The sequence below is a fragment of the Nannospalax galili genome, unplaced genomic scaffold (assembly GCF_000622305.1).
Source record: "Nannospalax galili isolate Female #2095 unplaced genomic scaffold, S.galili_v1.0 scaffold169, whole genome shotgun sequence".
In the NCBI taxonomy this organism is placed as follows: domain Eukaryota; kingdom Metazoa; phylum Chordata; class Mammalia; order Rodentia; family Spalacidae; genus Nannospalax; species Nannospalax galili.
This window is the reverse complement of record NW_008360327.1, coordinates 3,540,010-3,565,041: the sequence shown is the minus strand read 5'-3', so window position 1 is coordinate 3,565,041 and position 25,032 is coordinate 3,540,010. Positions and strand designations below refer to the sequence as shown.

Below are 25,032 nucleotides of genomic sequence, written 5' to 3'. Positions count from 1 at the left end.
ATGAATTTAAGTTGAATTTTTATTACAACACAATGTCATAGATAATTTTATTACATAAATTCCAAGATAGCTGCTTCATGTTCAGAATGCTGTCCTTAGCTAGATAGATGACAGGAAGGAGGAAATGGAAAGAGAAACCTATCTCTTTGTACCACATCCCCACCAAGGAGGGGCAGAGGCGAGCTGCAGCAAGCAGCTATGTTCACTGTGGAATGTGTCATAGGTATAACACACATATGGGGTCACTCCTAAACCATATATTTTCTAATTCCTCTCCTTAACATTTGATAAGAATCTCCTAGTGTATGTATTTCAAATCTCTTCTAATGGAAGGGCAGGCCCCACACTGTTCTCGAAACACTACCTGCTTTGCTGCTGACAGATGGGTCTTGGGCTAAGGAGGCCATTTCTAAGTCAATCAGTCTTTTCACAAGATATCCCAAAAACGTCTTCACATCAGCCATGTAAGGACTCCATTTTGAGAATAAACCAAAGCTTCTAAAGTCCAACTTGGATAACCGAAGCTTATAAAAAAAGTCAGAAAGCCACTGTATAGTCTCCATTACCTGAAGAGATGACAAATCAAAAACTGCTTACTAAATGTTTAATTGAGCATGGTATTCCCTATCCCCCCACTTTGTTTTTTCTGTTGCTGGAGATGAAATCTAGAACCTTATGCATACTAAGTCAAGCCTCCAAGCCCTTTAGCAAATATTATACAGATTGATGAGGATTTAGCAAATTTTTAACTTTTTAAGAATTGCAAAAAGGTAGAAAACATACGGGGGGAAAATTTTGAGTTTTAAACTCCAAAGCAGTTCAAATCAATTCTTTTTTCTCCTATTTTGTTTTCTTTTTCTCTTTTTATTATTTTTATTTTATGTGTATGTATGTATTGCCTGCATGTATGTAAGTGCACCTGTGTCATGCAATGCCCACGGAGGATGCAACTGGAGTTACTGACAGTTGTTAGCTGCTATGTGGGTGCTGGGATTCAAACCTGGGTCTTCTGCAAGAACACCCAGTGTTCCCAATTGCTGAGCCATCTCTCTAGCCCCTTGGTTTCTTTTTTATGAGACAGGGACTCACTGTGTAGGCCAGGCTGCCTCAAACTCATAGTACTCTAGCCTCTGCCTCCCGAATGCTATTACTACTGGTGTGTGCCACCACAGCTGGCTTCAAATAATTTTTTATGTGAACCCATAATAGATAAAATTGGCAAAACTTAGGGAGGGCTCTTTGGGACCTGACCTGGAAACCCACATGGTCCCAGGACCAAATGAGATGTGCTGAGGTAGAAAGGGAAAGATGGATAGCTCAGGTGGGGATAAATTAGATTCAGGGGCATGAGAAAGAACAGTCTAGGCAAAGGGGACATAGAGGCAGCAAAGGTCAAAGAAAACTATGGAGCTCTTACAGAAAATACACATAAAGCTTTTAGATACATTTAAATGTGCTCCAATTGTTTAAAAATATACACCATGGAAATGGAAAAAGAAAAAAAGGTGCAAAGCTACCAGAGACCAAAAGCCAAACACCTGCTTGTCAGACAGGAGAACCTCTGAGGCACTCTGAAGCACCGTGCTCTCCATAGAAGCTGCTCCCTGCTGGCTGCTGGTGGCACAGCAGCCCAGGGCTCTCAGAGTGGCTTTCCAGCACTCGGGACTCAGCAGCTGCTCTGCAGAACCTGAGAGGGACATAGAGACCAAGTCAGAGTCTTTCCCAAACCGTCTTTTCAGCTTGAATCAAAGAACATGTGAATTTTACAACGCAACAACAATAATAATGAAAATCCAAACCAATAATAACAATGAAAAGCCAAACCAAACCTTGGTGTGTGGAGACCAAAGTAAAGAGAATCCACTGAAAGAAGTCAGCAGGCACTGGGCTTCCCTAGTAACTCAGAGCTGGGGTGATCTCTGCTGAAGCCACTGGAGCAGGAATGAGGGGGGAATCCTACACTCCTACAGTGACTGAGTTATGGTAAAGGTGTCAATTTCTTGGTTGGAGGGTAAGAGCTATCCGGTATGAGAGCAACAACAGTGACAGGAAAAGGTGCAGAATGCAACTCCAGTCCAGCCTGTTGTGAGAAAGTCTCCTTCCACTCCTAACAATCGACAAAACTAAACCAAGACCCAGGGGTAACACACAAAAATAACTGTAATCCCAACTGTGCTCTTTATAAACCTCTCATCTTTCAGGATAAAACATCAGTGCTTTCTACTCAGAGGGGAAGAAGGAATCCAACAGCCTAACAGGCTTAGATCTGAAAGGAAGGGTTATGAAGTCAGTAACAATATGTGATGTTTGAAGCAAAGAAGACAGTGAAGTGTCCAGTGGTTACTGTGGTCTGGATCCTAGGGCAGTGGTAGGAATCAAGCTACTGGTGTGGAAATCATGCAGGCCTAGAAGATAACAATACAGGGAAAACAGGGAGATGAGCCAAGGATGGAATCCTGGGAACACAGCATGGTAGATAGGGAGGGAAGGGAAACCAGGAAGCTGTGGGTCACGGAACTGGAGTTAAGCCTTTAAACTACTTTTTTCATATGTAGACATTCTCTGCTAAATACAAGTCAATGGCGTCCTATAAAAAAACAGCTTATATTCTCTTTAAAAGGTCTCCAGGAAGAACGCATAATACATATTTAGGTAAATTTTGAAAATGTAAAATTAAAATTAGTTATACACATATTCATTGGGCCAACTCTTTTTTTCCTCCTTTCCATTTTTCTTTTTTTAAAGGTATTTAGTGTGTGTGTGTGTGTGTGTGTGTGTGTGTGTGTATGCATGCAAGCTTCATATGTGTACATGTGAAGTCAGAGGACAACGTGGAGTGAGTTCTCTCCTTCCATCATATAGACTGTGGGTATGGAACTCAAGCTGTCAGGCTTGCCAGCCAAGTACCTTTACCTGCTGAACCATCTCCCCAGTCCAGTTTTTTTTTCTTTTCTTCCTGATACAAGGTTTTACTCTCTTTTCTAAGCTAGCCTTGAACTCGGCATCCTCCTGCCTCTAGAGGCCTTCTAAGTGCTGGGATTACAGGCCTATGCAACCAGGATCATCCATATATTCATTCATTAAATTTTGTACAACTACATTTCTCTATTCCTATTCCATTCTATAAACACCTGCAGTTTGTCTATGTAGGAAACAATGAAAGCTTGGAATACTCTGAAAATGAGAGGCTACACATTTCAAAACCCTTCAAGTAATCCATTACACAATTTCTATTAAGGTACACAAAGATTTGGTATAAAGCAAAAGTGTATGTTCCATTACATTAACAAACACCATGAAATTTATGTGAAAAACAGTAAATACTATTTTAGTCATCAAAGTCCAATAAAATTATGGCCTAGTAAAATTCCAAAAGTTAAAAAAGCAATAGACTTGGGGCTGGAGAGATGACTCAATGGGTACGGGCACTGGTTGCTCTTGCAGAGAACCCAGGTTCAATTCCCAGCACCCACATGGTAGCTAACAACCATCTTTAACTCCAATTCCAGGGGACTTCAATGCCCTCTTCTGATCTCTGCAGGCATTGTACAACATGGGTGCACTTACACACATGTAGGCAATACATATTCATACTGATAAACAAAAATAAAAATAATAAATAATAAATAAGTTAAAGCATAGACGCTATTCTTTTTCTGGCCTCCAATCCAACACTCTTATGAAAACTTGCAGAAAGTGGTGGACAAAAATGGTGGGAATATGAAAAGGTTAATTTTGCTCTTCTCTTGAGGAGTCTAAATATGGCATTCACTAAGGACAAAAACCCAAAATTTGGGGGAGGGGGTATTGTACCCACCTTATGAAACTACAGAGAAACTGAGGGACATATTAAATGTGATCCTTTGATAGGAAAGAGGAACCCTTATGATCTGCTACAGGTAGAAATATAGTGGTACAGCTACTGTGGAAGGAGTTTCTGAAAAACCTGAATATGAAACTTAACACTCCTCTGAGCTATACCACTCCTGGATACACACCCAAAGTAGTCCAAGTCAGCACGCCATGGAGATATTTGCGCATCCACGTTTACTGCTGTACTATCCCCAATAGCCAAGATATGGATCTAGCCAAGATGTCAAAAAATAAAGAAAATGTGGCACATATACACGATAGAATTGTATTGAGCTGTAAAGAAGAATGAAACTGTGATATTCTTATAAAAATGGATGGAACTGAAGCTCATTGCAGTAAATGAAATAAATCAGACTCAGGCTGGGTGTGGTGGTACACACCTTTAATCCCAGCACTGGGGAAGCAGAGGCAGGTGGACCTCTGTGAGTTCCAAGCCAGCCTGGTCTACACAGTTGAGTTCCAGGCCAAGTGGGGCTACAGGGAGACCCAGTCTCAAAAAGACCCCCCCCAAAAAAGTCAGACTCAGAAAGAGAAAGATTACATACACAATCTTTCTCATACACAGAATCTGGATTTAATGTATATGGGGTGTGTGTGTGTGTGTGTGTGTGTGTGTGTGTGTGTGTGTGTGCCATGAAGAAGTGGAGATCTAAAGGGAAGGGGCAGAGAAGAGAAGAGAACAGGCTGTGCCAAGTCAGGAAAGCAGAAAAGAGAACCACCTGAGAGGAGGAACGTGGGACCCACAAGATGGGGAGAGGAGGAATGAGGGAGAGCAGTATGTGCTGGGGAGAGAGTAAGAACAAAGGATAATGACAAAATACATATGCAAATATCACAATGAAACCCATTTCTTTGTATGCTACCCAAAAAATTAATTTAAAAAGAAACAAAAACATCCTTTCGTTACTAGATCTGTTGTCCGCAGAGTAAGTAGGCCCACCTCACTCCACCTCAAGACAAGTGCAAAGCCAAGGAAAAGCAGTGGATGCATGACTGTAGACTCCAACACCAAAGGCAGAGTTGCCATGCCCAATCAGGACCTATTCCACCACCAGACAACTACTGACCATCTACAGAGGGAACATGGGGTAACTGCTTGTTAAGCACTTTAGGTAATTAGTGATTTCAACTCCTGTATGCATATCATTTTTCCATTTAAAAAATTTTACTTTATTCTTTTATTATTTCTGTATGTCTGTGTGTGCACGTGTACAGGTGCACAAGTGACAAAGAATGCATGTGAAAAACAGAGGACAAGTTTCAGGAGTTAATTCCCTCCTTCTACAGTGGGTTCCAGGGATAGAGCTCAAGTCAAGAGGCTTACATGGCAAGTACATTACCTGCTGAGCCATCTCACTGGTTCCATTTTTAGATTTTTGGATGATATCTATAGAGTGGTAAATGTGGCATTAAATATTCACTGAGATCTTATTCATCCTAATTAAATGAAGACACTTACTTTGCATCAACAGCCTGAGAACATCGCTATACTGGTCAGGGAACTGGTAGAGAAGAAGGTAAGTCCAGTGCTTACAGAAAAGATTAAATGGCATCAAAATATCTTCATCTGGTTCAAGGCCCCAGGCAGTAAGTGCCAAATGAATGGACTCCAGAAGCCTGGTACGGTCAGACAGAGGAGGTTTAGTGGCATTCAACCATTGCTTAAGATCAAACTAAAAAGAAACAGAAACAGGAAGCAGTTTAATTTACACTAGAAAATTAAGTGAAGCAGAGAGAAGTTTGTGCAAATATAAAAATCAAAGACTATCTTACAGTACCTTTCCATAAAAATAGAAACCAAAATGTGCATGCAAGCATATGACTGGATGTAACTGATGAGCACCATGATGCCACCACCTCTAGTTCACTGTTGGGATCTCAGGGGCAATTTCCTTAGCTCAACACACTTCCTTTGTGGGGAAAAAAAATCTTAACTGTGAGGGATGAGGAAGTACTCAGAGATAGAGCATATTTACCTTCAATGCTCAAGGCCCTGGGTTTGATTCCTACCACTACCACCAAAAAGAAAAAAAAAACCAAAACCAAAAACCAAAAAAAATACCAAAATCAAAAACTTTTAGTGAGTAACCATTCATTCATTATTGGTTTACAATCCATTTTAGTTCTGAAAGCTCCATATATTTCTGTCTCATTACAATGTTCCTTCTCTGAGACCAGGATCAGAACATCATAGCAGCCCTTCATTTGTTACAGCGACACAATCAAGCAACCACTTTATGAGCTGTCTTGATTTAATAGCCATGTTTTTGCTGCATTAGTTTCCTGCCTCAGTTAATAAAAATTCAGACTGTTGGTCTTATCACCCAATGCCCTATGAGATAAAACATATTCACCTCTGCAAGAGGCTGAGATAAGTCTCCTGGCCCTAAAAAATGCCAAAGTTTTATTACTTCATAAATGACAGAGAATATAATTGAAGGTATTGAAATTCTTAGCTGGTTAAGTACATTTATTGTCTTGCTCTCATACAGTCAATATTCTATTCAAAGTAATGGTAAGAGGATCTTACTTAGATCTGGCTTATTCTAAATATGAGCGATTCTGATACACTTATCGAACACAATTTGGGCACAAATTCAGGATAAATTTTAACAAATTTTTAAATATTTTATTTATTATTTTTATTTTATGTGTATGAGTTTATTGCCTGCATGTATGTGAGTGCACCCGTGTCGTGCAATGCCGCGGAGGTCAGAAGAGGGTTTCAGATTCCCCTGGAACTAGAGTTAAGGACGGTTCGTAGCTGCCATGTGGGTGCTGGGAATCGAACCCAGGTCCTCTGCAAGAGCAGTCAGTGCTCTTAACTGCTAAGCCATCTCTCCAGCCACTCAGGATAAATTTTTAAAAACGATTATTAAACTACTAATATGAGTATTATCAAAACTGTACTAAGATTTTAAAGACAGCTTGGGAAGAAGATCCTTTGGAGATTTATACTACGTGCAGTAAAACTGTCTATATAACAATCAGTATCCTACGCCCAAAGGGGAACTGTGAGATCAGGCTATTCAAAGATCACACAAACATGTGAAAGGCCTATTGGCCTATGGTCACCTGGAACCAAACCTCCTGCGCTCTGTGGAGAGGGAAGAAGCAATCAGTTCTACTTCACAGCCGCAGGACTGAATCATTCATACCTTGGTGAGCAGCATGAAAATCATATCACTGTTGTCCTCACTCAGAAACTTCACCACTTTCTCATACAGCTGTATGAACTCGGCCGGTGCAGCATTGGGGGTGAAGAAAGGAGACAAGAGAGAGCAGAGCCTTCTGTTCTTCAAAACAGTCTGAAGTACTTTTCTGCATTCTGATTTAGTGCCGCTGATAAACACCTTGAAAATACAAAGGGGAGCTGCCACTCAATTCTCCCCTTCTCTTTATTTAAGCAGTTAACCTTCAGGTGAAATTTTTTTTTTGTATATGAAAATACAATAACCAAAAGATCTAAAGATAAGCATGTTACTTCCAATGTAGATGACAGTGGGGTAATCTGAGTCCAGAAATTATCAATATACCTACCACAATTACTTAAATATCCAAGTCCCATATTACAATAAATAAACTTCTAGACCACAGACCTTATTGAGATGTGTCTTTAATATGTTTAAAAGGCTAACTTTCAAAATTTATATCTACTCACGCTGTCATCTCATTTTAATGTAATTCAATGGTAAAATGCATTAGAATATAAGTAAATCTTTAAGCAGTTTCAGGGTCAGGAAGGCTTTGGTAAGGTTGATCACAAACAAAAACAGGCTAGGCTCATGGGTTTGACTATATTAAAATTTTAACTTCAATAAGCAATCATAAAACCATAAAATGAAAGAGAAACGACATACTAGAAAAATGTACTTATAGTGCTTTCCAAATACCAGGTTAGTAACAGTCTGAAGAGCTCTTTCAAACGAATCAAAACCCAAAAAATTCCAACAAAGAACAAGAGTCAGCAACTTACACCCCCCCCACACACACAGCACCAATAAATATGTGAAAAGACACAGAGTCTGATAGAACTTAAAAGCAATACAGGGCTAGGGAAATAACTCAGGGTAAGAGTGCTTGACAAGCATGAGGACCTGAGTTCAAATCCCAAACACCCTCATCTCATCGAAGCCGGGTATAGCTAGAGGCTCAGCACTGTAGGGTGAAGTTCAGTGAGAGAACCTATCTCAAGAGAATAAGTCAGGAAGTGAGGTAACAGAACACACAGCATCTCCCTCCAGCCCCCACGCACATGTGAGCATATGCCAACACATACACAAAAGAAAGTAATGTAGATCTTGAAAGTGATGACATTCTACTTTCCTTATCAGATTAGCTAAATTTGAGGGCTGGGCATGTAGCTTAGTAGCAGAGCGCCTGCCTCACCTGTGCAAGGCCCTGGGTTAGATACCTAGCACCATCAAAAAAAAAAAAAAGTGGGCAAAATTTTTAAAAAGAATGGTAATTACTAGTGTTCTGATACAGAGAATGATAAACTCAGAAACTATTATAATAGTATAAATATGAGCAAAACTTTCCAGTAGGGCAATACTACAGAGAAAAGATACAATTATGTCAAATCCCTTTAATACAGAATACTAAAGAAAATATAAAAATAATTATCCTAGCCTTATTGGTGGTGGTGGGGGGGGACCCTATCCAAATAACAACCCAAAGAATGTGAGGTCAATACAGTACAACATGTCTATAACATAGAACCAGTTTTTGAAGTGATGACACAGGCCTGTATTTATTAGCATGGGAAAATGTCTAAAAGATATGCATAAATGAACAGAGATCACAAAATAACATGTGTCTTTTTTTTTTGTATCTCTACACAGCCATGTATAGGTAAAAATGATACATTTACATACACATGACAAACTCAAATGAAATGCTAGCTATATATCTAGTATGTCTAGGTGGTTAGAATTTTGAAAAGATTTTGAAAATTTTTTCTTCTTTTTTGTTTTCCTTTTTATAAATATTTTATGTGTATAAATGTATTGCCTGCATGTATGTAAGTGTACCCATGTTGTGCAATGCCCACAGAGGCCAGAAGAGGGAGTCAGATACCCTGGAACTGGAGTTAGGACAGTTGCTAGCCATCATATGGGTACTGGGAATCAAACCTGGGTCCTCTGCAAAAGCAGCCAGTGTTCTTAACTGCTGAGCCGTATCTCCAGCCCAGCCCACACATTCTTTAGGGAAGTTACTTCATCTTTTAAAGACCAGTTTGCTGTTGTTTTTTTTTTTAAAGTAATACTGTGCAAGTATTCTATCAATGAACCATATCTCCAGCCTTTTTTTTTTTTTTTTTTTTAATTTTACAACACAGGGTCTTACTAAGTTGCCCAGGCCGGCCTCATTCTGTAGCCCAGGGAGGCATTTTAACTTGGGATCCCAAGTAGCTGGGATAGAAGCTTATATCAGGAGACCCAGCTCTGTTTGCTCGTTTTCAAGATAGGAATGTTACCAACCACACATAGTCACTGTAAAGACAAAACAAAAAGTGAACTGGAAAGTATCTTACAAATGAAAAGGAAATTCAGTAATGTTGTTAACAGTCTTTAAGGGACTCTGATGTTTCCCTAGACTTCAAATATGAAAAAATTAATCTCTCTTTATAAGAAGCAACATTCTATACTAACGATTCTAACAACATCTTGGGAAATCAACAATTTTTAAAAGACTTCTGACTTAGACAAGACTCTGAACCTGCAATATAGTTTGAGGTCTACACTGACTATATCTACTCAAGATACCATAGGGGTTCATTGTAACAGAACATGGTTAACATCGGGAGTACTCTTACCTGTCCCAAGATCTCAATGCATGAAGTAAAGAACTGCCTTGTGGGAGGATGACGCTGGGTCTCATCGCTGACAAAATCCACAACAGTAAAGAAAAGGCTAATACCAACCTTCTGAACCCCAGGTGTAGGCTGCAACTTATAAGCATTCACTAAGGCCCTGTGGGAGAATGAGAGCACATACTGATCTGCAGTAAAAAAAAAAAACCCATATTCTCAAGTGTCTCTTTGCTATCCTACATTCCTCAGCAGTATTTATGAGTCCCCAGGGTCCCGTGCAACTGACACTTTAAAATAGTTCATGTGGTAAATTGTCTTTCAAATACCCAGCAACTCATTTTCAATGCAATGATTTTATACTTGCCTAGGGAAAATGAAAAACCAGCTATTTTCACAAGATCAATTAACATTCTTACACTTACTAAAATTTTTCATATTTTGTATGTAATTTATAGTAACTTGAATTTGTACTGCTTTTATTTATTAATTTTTTGGTCTTTTTGAGACAGGGTCTCCCTGTAGCCCCCACTGGCATAGAACTATGTAGACTAGACTGGCCTTGAACTCACAGAGATTCTCCTGCCTCTGCCTCCCAAGTGCTGGGATTAAAGGCATGCACTACCACACTCAGGACTGATTTTACTTAAAGATCTCTTCCAATACTCACTTTTTCAAGTATCTCCCCAGTGACAGAAGTATCAGCCTGTGGTTCAACTGATCTGTTCCAATCCTTCCCGAACCTCAATTCAATCCATACAAGGACTAAATGTCCTCCACATACCATGCCAGTCTACCAATAGGATCAGTTGCTGGTACCAGCATGTGGAGTCCTCTCCCAAGCTATGTCCTACTGGCTTTAGGAATGGTGAAATTAAGCCAGGAGCTCCCCCCGACCCAAAAAAACCCACAATGGCCATATGCAAGCTAACAGCTACACTTAAAAATGCCCATTCCTACACAGTGAACTTTATTATAATCTGAGTTGGCAATGATGACATCCCATGTAAAAATGTCTCTGATGTAAACTTTAACACTAAATCCCTCCATCATTGACTTTCAACTCACTGCATCAACTCACAATTCAGGGTTGTACAAACTTTTCTGCAAAAGGCTAAAAAGGAAATATTTTATGCTTTGTGGACCATAAAGCAACAATCATAGCTAGTCAACTCTACTGTTGGACCTTGTAAGTCATAGCAATTGTGAATAATGGAGACAACTATCTTCCAATAAAAACATTTATAAAAACAGACAGCTGGCCACATTTGACTCAAAGGCCCTAGTTTACTGGCTTCTAACTATTAGTTGTCTTATGCAAGGGGGGAGGTAATGTAGCATGAATGATAATTACCAACAAAACCATATTTGAAAGTATGCCATCAGTTAAAAAAGAAAGGGGGGGGGGCTGGAGAGATAGCTCAGCAGTTAAGAGCACTTACTGCTCTTGCAGAAGACCAGGGTTCAAATCCCAGCACTCACATAGCAGCTAACAACCGTCCATAGCTCTAGCTCCATAGGATCCGACACCTTCTTCTGATCTCCACACGGGCATTGCACTGCATGGGTGCACTTACACACATGCAGACAATACACTCATACACATAAATGAATAAAATATTAAAAAAGAAAGTATGCCATCAGGACTTACGTAATCAAGTTTTCTGCATGCACAGCGGCTTCCACAACATTAAGTGACGGTGGCTGAGCAGCTTCTGCTTGTAGCTGCTTGACTTCCTTCTGCAAACCATGAAGCTGCTGGCTCACTGCTTCATTCTTATGCATGCCTTCAAACTAAAATTAAAGTAGTCAGCAGACATTTTACATTGTTATTGTTTCGGTTGTTTCGTTTGGGTGGTTGGTTCTTTTTTGAGACAGAGTCTTACTCTGTACCTCAGGGTGACATCAAATTCATGGAAATCCTCCTGCCTCAGCTAGAAGTATAGATATGAGCTACCACATCCAGCTCTCAACCGATTTGTTTGTCCTTACATTCTTCTAAGAACAGGTACACTGGCATAGATGAAGAGACTATTATTATAGTCAAAATTTGGGTTGACCATGAGATGAATGGGAAAAATATGTCAAAAACCATTCAAGGGTAATTTTAGCACTCAGAAGACAAAAGTAGAAGAATCATGAACTGGAGGTCAACCTGGGCTACAAAGAGAGATCCTGTCTCTTTAAAAAAAAAAAAAAAAAAAAAACAGGAGGGAGCTGAAGATGTAGTAATAGAGTACTTGCCTAGCATGCACAAGGCTCTAAGTTCAATGGGGTTTGGGGGAAAGTGGGGAGTTGGAGAAATGGCTCAGCAGTTAAAGTGCACTGGTGATTCCTGCAGAGGACCCAAGTTCAGTTTCCAGCACCCACCATCCCTAATTCTAGTTCCAGGGGATTTAATGCCCTCTTCTGGCCCCCTCAGGTATTGTATGACATGGATGCACTTACATATTGCAGGCAATAAACTCATACACATAAAATATAAATAAATAATGTAAATTCCATCCTTTAAAAATGAATCTTTAGTTTTTTGAAAAGAGTCAAATTTCAATTAAATAGAATTTTCTCCTTTTTCTTTTGGAAAAAGGGTCTCAAATAATACAGCCTGGCCTAAAACTCACTGTGTAGGCAAGGAGGACCTTGAATTCTGGATTCTCCTGCCTCCACTTCCCATGTACTTGAACTCAGCCATGTCTACCACACTTGGATTAAGTAGAATTATTTTCTTATAAAAATCCAAAATTTGTATCTGTATGTATAAATTTATTTGTATCTATCTGTATAAACTAATATGGCATTGAACTAACTTATCAATGGTTTAAGGCCTTTTACAAAACATTCTTTTTCTCTTATGTTTCAATTCTTCAAATCTCCATCAAAAACAGAATCAACGTCTTCCACTGCTGAGGCTTTTCCTTTTTTCTCTTTTTTTTGGGGGGTGTGGGGTATGGGGAAGGGGTTGAGACAGAGTCTCATATAGCCCAGGCTGGCCTCAAACTTGCTATATGGCTGAGAATGACCTTGAACTTGTAGTCATTCTCTGATCCTCTTGCCTCCACCTCCCCTCCTCCCCCCAACTCCTTCAGTCCTGGGATTACATGTATGCAATACTACACCCAGTTTATGCAGTGCTGGAGATCTAATCCAGGTCTTTGTACACGCTAGGCAAGCACAGTACAGCTACATTCTCAGCACTGCTGACACTTTTCTTAAAGTGCACCAAGCCCCTCCTGTGTTGATTATCTGCTATCTACCCCCTAGCCTTAACCCTATATTCACTCTGTTCAGAACATAAAAAATACAGCACTTAGGCTACAGACACATATGCCCAGCACAAAGAGGATAACACAGGTGCTGTTAGCAAAATGCCTGCCATTTTAAACTAAAAAATACATAATATAAAACAACAAAATAAGATAAAATATAAAAAAGTGTAGTAGTAAGTAGGACAGTGGGAGCTGCTGCGAGGGAGGAAAAGGAGGGTGTGAGTCCATGTAAGCTGTGAACTAGAGTATGAGAAGTCACTAAGATGTGCCTATTCTCAGTTCCTAGTGCAAAGCAAATACTCAAAAGGGCCTTGGAACCAGGGGAACTTTGTTTTTGAGGAAAACTGCAGGAAAAAAAGAGTCAGGGCCAAGACTGTCCTGCTCTTGCCCACAGGAAGGAGAAGAGCTGGGCTGTTTCCAGCAAGCAGTGCCTGGTCACTGCCTATCTAGAGAAGTATGTCACCTACATGTTCATGGGTACCACCTCTGCTCTCTCAAGATCCTGGAGCAGTGGCAGCAGGCTAAAGGCTTCCAAAGGAAATCCATGTTTGACTGCCTCAGAAACCAAAACACAACCAGAAACAAGCTCCTAAGAGTTTTCAGCCACTTGGGGGCCGCCCCAGAGATGAATGAGGACTTGGCTTGGGACAACGCCAAGCTGCAGCTTTGTCTTGCAGTGAAGGTTCTGAAGACTCAATCAGGGACAGGGCCCAGTCAAGGCCAGTCCCAGCCCTTCCACCTACCCCGCCAGCTCCAAATGATACTCTCAGCTTATCTCCCTCAATTGTTCACACTGGTTCCAAGCTCAGAGATTCTGCCTTCTCTACTACTGCCCTGTTCTCTGTTCACCAGCCATGGCCTTCAGATCCCCCTTTTCTGCCTCTCCCTAATACCAAATATCCTTTCCCTTTTATGCAGCTCCCCTCTCCTCTTTTAGCAGCATCTGCTGCCTTACCCCCTTCTGTCCCTCTGCCCCTACAAAGAGAGGTATCACCTGGAGGGGCTCCCTTCTCCCTAGCCCAAGACTGCCCTCACTCCTTTGCCTCTCCTCTACTGTGGTAACATCTCTCTCTTTCTCCCTCTTTTTCCTTCTTTTCGCTGTTCTTTTCCTTAGCAAGGCCTGACCATCGGCTACACCCAGCCAAATCCACTTCTGGCCTCCCAGGGGTCCTCTTGCTAATGGTAGCAATGAGCATATAAAGGCTGTTGGCTGCCCTGTACTACACTCCTAACCTAGAGAGACCCCTAGACCCTAGGCTGCAGCAAGGGTGATTCTGTTTTTCTGCCCTGAGCATCTTTTTCTTTTAAAGTCTTGATGAGTGGTAGGCAAGGAGCACTGGGAAGGGAGACTAGTTTAAAGGAGATGACAGCTATTTTAATATATTTTTGTGACTTCCCCAAAACAATACCTACATATATATGTATGCATGTGCATTAGACAGAGAGAGGGGTACATCCAAATCAATTACATGCCAAAGAAAGATCAACTGGCTGAGTAGTCCCTAATAAGTTGGTCTGGTTCTTAGTAAAGATGTGAAAAATAAGAATTAATGGAATTTTTAAAAACTATCAAGGGGGCTGGAGAGATGGCTCAGTGGTTAAGAGCACTGACTGCTCTTGCAGAGGACCCGGGTTCAATTACCAGCACCTACATGGCGGCTACGAACCGTCCTTAACTCTAGTTCCAGGGGAATCCGAAGCCCTCCTCTGACCTCCACAGCACTGCACAACATGGGTGGACTCACATACCTGCAAGCAATACACTCATACACATAAAATAAAAATAATAAATAAAATATTTTTAAAAACTATCAAAAGACCATCCTTTTAAAATGATCTTTCCTACCCGAGGTACCTGTTAACACAGCCTTTCTCTAACTGACAGTGACCATAGCAACTGGTTTTGTCTCGGCATTTTTAGTGTTCCTTCTCATATGTGGATAGATGCACAGGATATCCTTGGCCCGGGATGCTGCGCAAAGATGTGAGGTCCCTTCCTAGATGGTGTCAGTGGCTTCTGACTTGAAGACTTCTGTGTCTGAAGTGCTGATAGCAAGATGTCTTCAAGAAATGCCACAAATTGGGCACCCTATGCCCAACTTCAAATCTACCGCTCCAATACCAGATGGTCAGCTCAGAGATACAGCCTGTCTGACTATAAAGGGGAATATGTTGTGTTGGTTTTTAAGATCATTACTTTTTTTGGCAGGTGTATATGTATATGTATGCTCATGTGTGTAAGGGTCACATACATGGAGGCCAGAGGTTGATATCAGATAGTCTTCCTCAACCACTCTCTGTTTTATATATAAAGCAAAGTCCCTCACTTGAACCCAGAGCTATCAAATTGGCTAGTCTAGCTAGAAGTTTGCCCGAGAAATCCCCTGCCTCCCTAGCACTGGGATTTTGGGTAGTTACATGAGTGCTAGGGATCTGAACTCTGGTCCTCATGCCCACATGGCAAATGCTTTACACACTGAGCCATCTCCTCTTCCTCTACTGTGTTCCTTTTTTTTTTAATATTCTATTTATTATTTTTATTTTATGTGTATGTGTGAATTGCCTGCATGTAGGTAAGTGCACCTGTGTCACACAATGCCCACGGCAGGCAGAACAGGCTGTTGGATCCCTGGAACTGGAGTTACGGACATTTGTTAGCTGCCCTGTAGGTGCTGGGATTCGAACCCGGGTCTTCTGCAAGAACAGCCAGTGTTCTTAACTGCTAAGCCATCTGTCTAGCCCCTCTATTGTGTTCTTTTACCCTCTAGATTTCACCTTTGTATGGCCCACAGGGATCACTATTTCAGTGATAGAGAAGAAAATTTTAAGAAACTCAACTGTAAAGTGACTGGTACTTCCCTGGAGTCTCACATCTCTTACATAGCACACACAGGTCAAGATACCTGTGGAACAAGGAAGACTGCGACTGAATATTCTCTTGGTGTCCATCCTTAAGCACGGCATTGGTCAATGGAGTCTTAAAGGCTGAAGGTATCTCCTCCAAGGGCCTCTTTATCATTGATGAAAAAGATCATTGTAAATGGCATTCCTGTTGGCTACTCTGTGCCTGAGACTCTGATATTGGCCTTCCAGCTCATGGACAGAGGGATATGTACCCAGCAGGCTGAAAGCTGGGTAGTGATACCATCAGGCCTAATATCCAAAACAGGAAAAAACATTAAACAGTGGGCCATTTTAACATCACACTGCAGTGGGCAGCCATGACAAAAATCTCTCTTATATAATTCCTATTAAATTTGAATTTTAAAAAATGAAGGGAACAAACAAAAACAAAAGTGACAGTTATTGGAGTTGAGGGAGGGCAGGAGAAGCCTTTGGGCTGGTCACAGGAGCAGAAGCAAAAGAGTGCAGTTCAGTCAGATTAGATAGAGAGCAAGGGGCAACGACTTGGACAGGTCTCTAGTGACAGGCTACCATGGGGGTTGAATTTATCTTGCAAGCACACTGGAGAATATTGAGAAAACTAGAATATCTAGAAGGTAGAATTCTAAATCCTTGATTGTTTGATCATCTTCACAACCCATGGTGAGCAGTGGTGTCTATATCCTCTATTGATACTCATTTCCCCAAGCCTTGTCTTCAGACACCACTGCAATGATTAGGCACACCCTTTGTCTGTAAATAATATAAATGCTAATTCATCAGGTTATTTGAATGAGGACTTCATAAACTCTATATCCTAGGGACAACAGTCCTTCCTGTCACTCACATAGAACCCCAACACAGCACAGCTCCAAGCACACCTATTTTTTTATAATCACGAGAACCCTGTCATTTAAGACGTGCCAATGTTGTATAAAACTCTCTACACTTTCTCACCACTATTGAAAGCTTTCTTACAAGAATAGATGTAACAAGGATTGAATGACTCCTGGCTTATAATGACAAGAAACTGGAGAAAATAAAACAAAAGAGACATGGTAGAAGTCCCTTCGTTTGAATCATTTTAAGGAGACAAAGAAAAATTTGGACAAAGCATGTTCTTCCACAAGTTTTTACAATAATGAAAGGCCCTCAGTGGGTCTTTTCCATCTTTTATTTCTAGGAATGGACAAACTTTCACATGATACTAAATCAACTCTGAGACTAGCAAATATGCCCTACAATACCAAGTACAACAGAAGGAAGAAGGAACCCAATTATAAATCACTCCGTTCCCTCAGGAAACAACACTGCATGGCCAAACATTTTGGTGGAAACCACAGAAGAAGCACGTCTCAGTTCTCAGAAAACACACTCAGCTTTTGTATACTCCAAATAAGCTATACAAGTTCAAAGGCTTGCAGATGGATGGAAATTTCCAGAAAATTTTTATTAAGCAAGAGAATGTAGTAATATGAAATCGTTCCGAAGGAGCCATTAAAACTTGTATTTCAAAAACTATCTTTGAAATATAAAACCATTTTTCATGAAGCTAATTTTTAAAAACTGCTCTAAATCCAGAGTGTTCAATTTAATAACATGGATCACAGAAAGGAAGAGATGAGTCACCAATAGGTTTGGGGTTAACAATTCTGGTCTGCCTGGTGGTATTTTCTACTGCAAGACCTTGAGAGTTAACAGGTCAGGCAAGAAATGTGTTCTTTGGCTGGGGCAACAAATATTTATAGCTCTTCACAAAACAAGCTATTAACCTGAATTGCTATTTATTTCACTTGTTACTCAGAGAATGCATTTTAGAGGAATTCCCTAAAGGGAATATATATGGAATTAACTGCCAGGCAAAGATGCAATTTCAAAACATGGAAAAATATTGCTTATAAAAACAGATTAGTTATGCCAGGCCTTATGGTGCGTCACCTTTAATCCCAGCAGAGGCAGAGGCAAGTGAATCTCTGTGAGTTCAAGGCCAGCCTGACCTACATAGTGAGTTCCAGGCCAGTTGGGGCTACAGAAAGATGCTGTCTCAAAAAGACCCAAAACGAAACAACAAAAAGCAGATTAGTAATAAAACATCTCCCTTTTATTATAGCCAGTCACATGTCAACATTTTCCCATCCAACTCCACCCTAGGCTGACAAGCTTTTCTTTCCTGCTTCATTACTTTAGCAAGTGATCTTTCTTAAATATATCTACCTGGTCTTACAGCAATGGTAACCGGGGAAAAACTCACTGAAAGAAAAGTAACTTCCAGAAGCACTTGGTTAAAGACAACTAAGACAATGTTGAGGAGTCTGACATGCTTAAGTAAAAGGTAGGGGGGCTGGAGAGATTGCTCAGCTGTTAAGAGCACTGACTGCTTTTCCAGAGGATCTGGGTTCAATTCCCAGCACCCACATGGCAACTAACAACCATCTATAACTCCAGTTCCAGAAGATCCAACACCCTCATCTGGTTTCCATGGGCACTGCACGACTTGGGTGCACTTACATACATGCAGGCAGAGTACTCATAAACAAAATAAAAATAATAAATAAAAATTTAAAAATAAAAGGTAGGAAAATAAGGTGAACTCATCTTGACTTCCAAGTCAAGTCTGTTAATATTAGGTATATATACAACTATGAACAAAAATCTGAAATAAATTTCAAAGGTAATGAAAAATACAGGAAGTATAACAGGTTATTTTAGAAAAAAAAAATTTAGAAGCAATATGGAAAGCAGTGAAGAATAAGCTAGAACAGTTAGATGTGGGTTTGAAATGGGGGGTGAGACAAGTTCTAAAAGCCAATAGAGGATGAGCAAAGTAATACTGTTATGCAAATGTGGTCAGGCAGCAGGCAGTGCCTATCTCCAAAGGCTCCTTCTCCATCTCAGGAAACTCAGTTGCAGAATGGGTGAGGAACAGCCCAGAAGAGCATGGGCTCTGGTGTCAGCCTGACTGGGCCTCCTGGCTGCTTTACATTCAAATGTAATTTAATCTCTCTCTGCCTCTACTTCCTCATCTGGAAAATGAAGACAATAAAATACCCACCTCACCACATTGTTGTGAGGATTAAATAAATTCCATAAAGTGTTTAGACAGAGTCTGGCATAAAGTGAATGCTGTAACGGGCTAACTTAGGCTCAGTTTCTATTCTGAGCTTCTTCTGATATCTCAGAACCAACTTTTGTCTGTATTTCCAGTGTAAGAAGGGGACAGGTGTTGAATTTTTAGCCATATCGCTACATGTATCATTTGCCTGTTGGCCAATCACATTAGCCCAACTGATCTGCTTCCCATGCTTGTCCTGAGGAGCTCCCTGCTACCCACATCATCAGACAAAACCCTGTGATCATTTAGCCCACCTTTCCCATGTGAACCCCCACCACCATGCTCCAAAACACCTGAAGGAGACTGATGTAACCACTGACCCCTAGACAGCAACGCAGCGATCCTTTCCATCATTTCTTCAAACTGAACCCAAAGTCCCTTCATCAAAATCTTAGGAAGACTTATTTAAGTTGCTTCTCTAAGAATCTTTTCAATGATTCTGCTTTTCTTTGAATTACTGGTTGAGTATCAGTCTTGCAGGACTCATCTGACACAGAAATATGTGTTCTGGAGATACATTTGCAAAAAAGAAAAAAATAGCTCTTTTTATTAGCATTGGGAAATTGAAGACAATTTATTTTGCTCTTTCTGTGTTTTCATTCCTCAAAGGTTCTGCTCTTTTGGGTCACAGGTGATATGTTATCCTTCTTTCAATATTTCTCAATGATACACCAATAGAAAGGACTCATTTTAAAATTCTCTAACTTATGAAGAATTTTAAAAATCTCACTGTGGTTATGAACAGCAAGCTCCAATCGTAGGTCAAAGAATTATTGGGAGCTGAACGCTGCTGGGTGAGGAAGAGCTGATCTTCTTGAAGGGACTCTCTACATAGGCTGACTAAATCCCAGTGGACGAACTTGCACTGAGGGACATCTTGGGACACTAACTTTAATACAAATGACAGACTATGTGAACTCCCATGGGGATGGGGGGGGGTACTATGGAGCATACCAAAGGGGAAAGGGGAAGGAGATATAAAGATGATTTTATGTATGAAATACATACAAATCAATAAAAAATATAAAAAAAGAATTTAAATAATCTCACCTGAACTGTTACAACTGCTGCTCCCTCGCATTTCTTCCCACCACTGCCTTTGCACTCCAAATGCATGGTGATCTGTTCTTCTCGGTTAACATACTGTTTGGGCATTGTCTCCAACAACTCACCATCCAGCGCAACCTGCTGAGATTCCCGAAGAGCTGCAGTTCTGAAAAACAGGCCCACAGAAAAGTCAGGAAAAGTTGTATGAAAAGTGATAAAGGCCTTCCTGCTACCCCCAACCAGCACAATGACACAAGACAAATATTCTACCATAACAAAACACCAAAGGTTTGTGGGCCAAGATGGCCAAATTTTGTCTCCTGGTAACTGGCCTAACTAAAAGTTAAGAAATGAAGAGAAAGCCTTATGGAAAAGCATAACAATCTTCAGCTAGAAACAAAGCTTCACTTAAAATCTAGATTATACCAGTAAGATTTTATAATGGACGCTGAAATACATCAGAACAAATGAGAATTCTTAACATCATGCTAAAGGGATGCCTTAATTGTCAGTGCTTTTCAGGTACTAAAATGTAAACCACTATGAAAGCTAACCATAGAGCTTATGTTTACCATACATAAGGTCCTAGGTCCAGGAGCTGGAGAGATGGCTCAGTGGTTAAGAGCACTGGTTGCTCTTACAGAAGACCCAGGTTCAAATCCCAGCACCCACACGGTGGTTAACAACAGTCTATAACTCCAGTTCCAGGGGATCTGACACTCTTCTGGCATCCACAGGCACTGCACGACGCAGGTGCACTTACATGCAGGAAATACACTAATAAACGTAAAATAAAAATTAATTTTAAAAAGGTCCTAGGTTCAACACCAAGCACCACCAAAACAAAAAAAGACATGGTGCAGAGCATGCTGATACTTTTCTAAATGTATCTGTTATTACATTAGCAGACAAATATCTATGTGTACACACAAGCAATTAAATGCCTGGAATAAATGTAGCCAAAGAAAAAAATGTCAATAAAAAAAATGATTCATGTGGGATTTGTAAAAGTAAAGCTCGTTTGCTGTTAATAAAATAGACTTGTCTGTATACACTTCTCACAAGGCTATAAGTGAGAACCAAAACCTGAAGCAGGTGATTATTCTGTATGTACCCTGGGAACTCAAAAGAATATAGCTAGGCATGGTGGCGCACGCCTTTAATCCCAGCACTCAGGAGGCAGAGGCAGGCGGATCTCTGTGAGTTCAAGGCCAGCTTGGTCTCCAGGACAGCTGGGGCTATAGGGAGACCCTGTCTCAGACAGACCAAAAAAAAAAAAAGAGTAGATGACTTTTTGCTACATACTAAATCACCTAGGCTTGCAAAGCGATGAGCAAGAAGTATAATCCTTGAGGCCTCATGGCCTTACCTGGCCTGTTGTTGCAATAGATTCAGGTCTGCGCACACCAGCTGGGTGGTATCCTTCTGATTAAGCAGCACAGCTGAGGAGATAAGTGGCACAGGAGGCCTCATGGGGTGCACAACAAGGGGAGGATGAGGAGGCTCATGCTTCTGTAAGTTACTTAAAACCCTTTCTTTAGCTGAAAGAAAAGCCATATTTACTCAGTAATGGGAAGTAATATACTAAATAGATACAAAGCCCTGGTCTGTTAACTCTTATAAAGTATGTTAGAGATTTTCAGAATAGTTTCTTAAACAAAAAGGGCTTAGATAAATAATTTCTTGGTTTTTCAAGTTTTGAGAAAGTCCCCCACAGGCCTAATAATATTCTACTAGAAGCTAGATGATCAGGATCATGTAGCTTAATTAAATAGAATGCCCATCCTCAAAAAGTTTATAGAGGGCTGGAGAGAAAGATCAGTCCATAAAGTACTTGCTATGTAAGCACAAGGACCTGAGTTCAACACAAATCCCACATAAAATGGGCTAGGCACAGTGGCTTGAACTTTCAGTCTAAGGGCTGAGGAGGTAGAGACAGGGGAATCCCTAGGGCTTGCTGGCCAGCCAGTTTAGTCTATTCAGTGAGCTCCAGGCCTATGACAGAACTGTCTCAGAAAACAAAGTTGATAGTTCCTGAGGAATGATACCCAAAGTTGACCTCTGGCTTCCACATGTGCACATGCGCACACACACATACACCCACGCAAACACAGACACATTTAAAGAGTAAAAGCTCATTATCTAAATTACTACTCTAAAGGGTGTGGTGGTGCACGCCTTTAATCCCAGCACTTGGGAGGCAAAGGCAGGCGGATCTCTGTGAGCTAATCTGCTCTACGTAGTAAGTTCTAGGCTAGCTGGGGCTACAAGTAGACCCTGTCTCACAACAAAAAGACAAAAAAAAAAAAAATACTACTCTAAACATCTTGCATGACACACTAGTTTGGACTTGATGTTAGCATACAGTGAGCAAACTTGAGACAGTTTTTATCATCTAGATAGTGGATAATACATGTGGTTGGTCCAGAGGCAGGTAGTTTAATGCCACCATCCAGAGAAAATTCATAGAAATAGGAGAGTATTATAGAATAGAGAAAAAAAAATTGAAATTCAATCAAATTTTGAATAGGAGAGCTGAAAGAATAAAGAATAAAATGAATAAAGATGGGGCTTTAAGTCCTGCAGCTCCTACATTTATGAAGTCACATAGTCAGTATGACTATGTCACTCAGAAAATGATTTATGGAGTCCAAATAAGCAGCCTAGTGCAGTGCAAGAAAAATGAAGGCATGTTTGCATGCAACTCTGCACAATCACACAGTCTCAGACTGACTCATCAAATTTAAGTGTTTGATCTTTCTGTTCTTACATAGAGCTTTATACAAATTCCTCTCCCTCTCTCTTCAGCAGATTACACACATACCAACAGTAGGTGGAAACAAGAACTTGAAGACAAATGTTGTTACATCCCACCTCTTTTCAATGGCACAGATAAGAAAAAGAAAAAGTCAAGGAAACTTCAAGTCAGTAAGTCAAGCACTATGAATTTCCAATTTCATTCCAGATAAAACATTCAATTTTCTATTCTTATTGAAAAAAATTAATAGCCATGACTTGGCATAAGGAGATTTGTACTGTTTGTACTCCAAACAGATGGTAGCTAGCATTCCAAAAAGGTCAAGTCAGTACTGTTCCTGAGGTAGTGTTTTTCCATTAAAACTACCACTATGCACAGATTGGTTCGATGGTCATCATTTGATAGGACTTGTGATTGGGTTAAAGTTTCTTTCAAGCAGCATTATAGGTTATGATTCTAAAGGGAAAATGGAGGTTCTTTCAAATGGAATATAACATTATTTAAAAAAATCAAGGATAATGTTTTTTAAACAAAAATAAACGAAATCAGAGCATATTGTAATCACCACTCTGGACCAAAATTGGCAAAAATGTTGAAGTTGGGGCTGGAAAGATGACTCAGTAGTTAAGAGCACTGGCTGCTCTTGCAGAAGACACAGGTTCGATTCCCAGCATGCACATGGAGGCTAATAACCATCTTTTTTTAACTCCAGTTCCAGGGGAATCTGACACTTCTTCTGACCTCCACAGGCACTGCACAACATGGATGCACTCACACACATGCAGGCAATACACTCATATACACAAAATAAAAAAAAACAGTAAACAAAAACTTTTTAAAAAAATGTTGAAATCTATACAACAAACATGATTGAAAAAGAACTTGGTGGGTATCACAAGCACACTGATCAAATTTTCCTACATTCGTATATTCAATCATTTGACACAATCATATTTGAGGAAAACCTGAAATTTATCATTTAAAAATCTAGGAATTAATTTTTTTTGGAATTTCAAATTGTAATAATGACTGAGAAACTAGGAATAGGGTACTCAATGGTGAACAGCATGAGTCTCCAGAGCCAAACACCTCACCACTTTCCATCTCTGTGACCCAGGTCACAAGTCACCCTACCATCTTACACCCTAGGTTCCTTACTTGCTTAAAGGGGATAACCTACATTGGGTTGTAGTGAGGACTGAGTATACATGTATAAAGTACAGGAATAGTGCCAAAAGAAGGCAAAGGTTTCAGAAATTATTAATTTAAATTTGACGAGTCACTTTTCTCTAATTCTAAAGAAAACAATTAGCCTTTTAGGGTAGTTTTAGACAACACAAAAGCACTATAGACAGACAGGCAGAAACAGAAGTACTCTGGGTTCCCAGGTCTAGCCATGGGTTTCTTCTCATTTAGCAAATGTCAGCAATAGAAAATAAACACTGCATGGGCAGGCCCAGGGCAGTTTTCATATCATCCTCTGTATACCTTTCTAAATTGCTTTCTTTTTTCAAGGAGCACATACAATTTTTATAATTTAAAAAAAAGTGTTTCAGGGGAAAAAAAGCAAGGAGAAAAATGGAATTTTGGAAAACATTGGCGCCTTGGATGAAACTATTCAGCAGACAAATGAACTGAAACCCAGAGGTTCTTATTTTACTTTCTTTACCCAACTAACATGTTGGAATAAAAGAGCATGTTTGCCTTTCTGTCAGTCATTTCAGTGTTCTATTGCACTATATATTGTAAGATGTAGGCAACAATTATATTTACAATTTTGTTATTGTCCTACATTAAAAAACTATAATTAGTAATTAAGGTGAACTCAAATATAATTTTCCTTTTTAAATATATTATTTATTATTTGTATTTTATGTGTATGCATGTATTTCCTGCATGTAGGTAAGTGCACCCATGTCACGCAATGACCATGGAGGACAGATGAGGCTGTCAGATCTCCTGGAACTGGAGTTACGGACAGTTGTTAGCTGCCATGTGGGTGCTGATCTTCTGCAAGAACAGCCAGTGCTCTTAACTGCTAAGACATCTCTCCAGCCCCCTAAACATAATCCATTTTTGTGGTAAGCATTCCAGATACAGAGAGGAAAAAAGCTTACAAAGAAAAAAATTCAGCTGGGCATGGTAGTAGACACCTTTAATCCAAGCACTCAGGAAGCAGAGGCAGGTGGATCTCTATGAGTTTCAGGCTAGTCAGAGCTACATAGTGAGACTCTCTCTTAAGTCACCTGTCCTCTTGATCAAGGAGGCCATGGAGACCCCA

General features: G+C 40.2%; 1 protein-coding gene across 1 annotated transcript in view; it reads right to left on the bottom strand.

The window, feature by feature from the left end:
• Window positions 1-25,032, bottom strand: part of Epg5 (ectopic P-granules autophagy protein 5 homolog) — a 134,241-nt gene that overhangs the window by 17,884 nt on the left and 91,325 nt on the right. The window contains exons 26-33 of the mRNA XM_008825915.3: window positions 21,363-21,534; window positions 19,997-20,159; window positions 11,337-11,479; window positions 9,692-9,848; window positions 7,032-7,226; window positions 5,333-5,546; window positions 1,539-1,687; window positions 365-566 (exon numbers count right to left, since the gene is read on the bottom strand). Coding sequence (XP_008824137.1) covers window positions 365-566; window positions 1,539-1,687; window positions 5,333-5,546; window positions 7,032-7,226; window positions 9,692-9,848; window positions 11,337-11,479; window positions 19,997-20,159; window positions 21,363-21,534 — 1,395 coding nt within the window. The remainder of the gene's footprint in view (window positions 1-364; window positions 567-1,538; window positions 1,688-5,332; window positions 5,547-7,031; window positions 7,227-9,691; window positions 9,849-11,336; window positions 11,480-19,996; window positions 20,160-21,362; window positions 21,535-25,032) is intronic.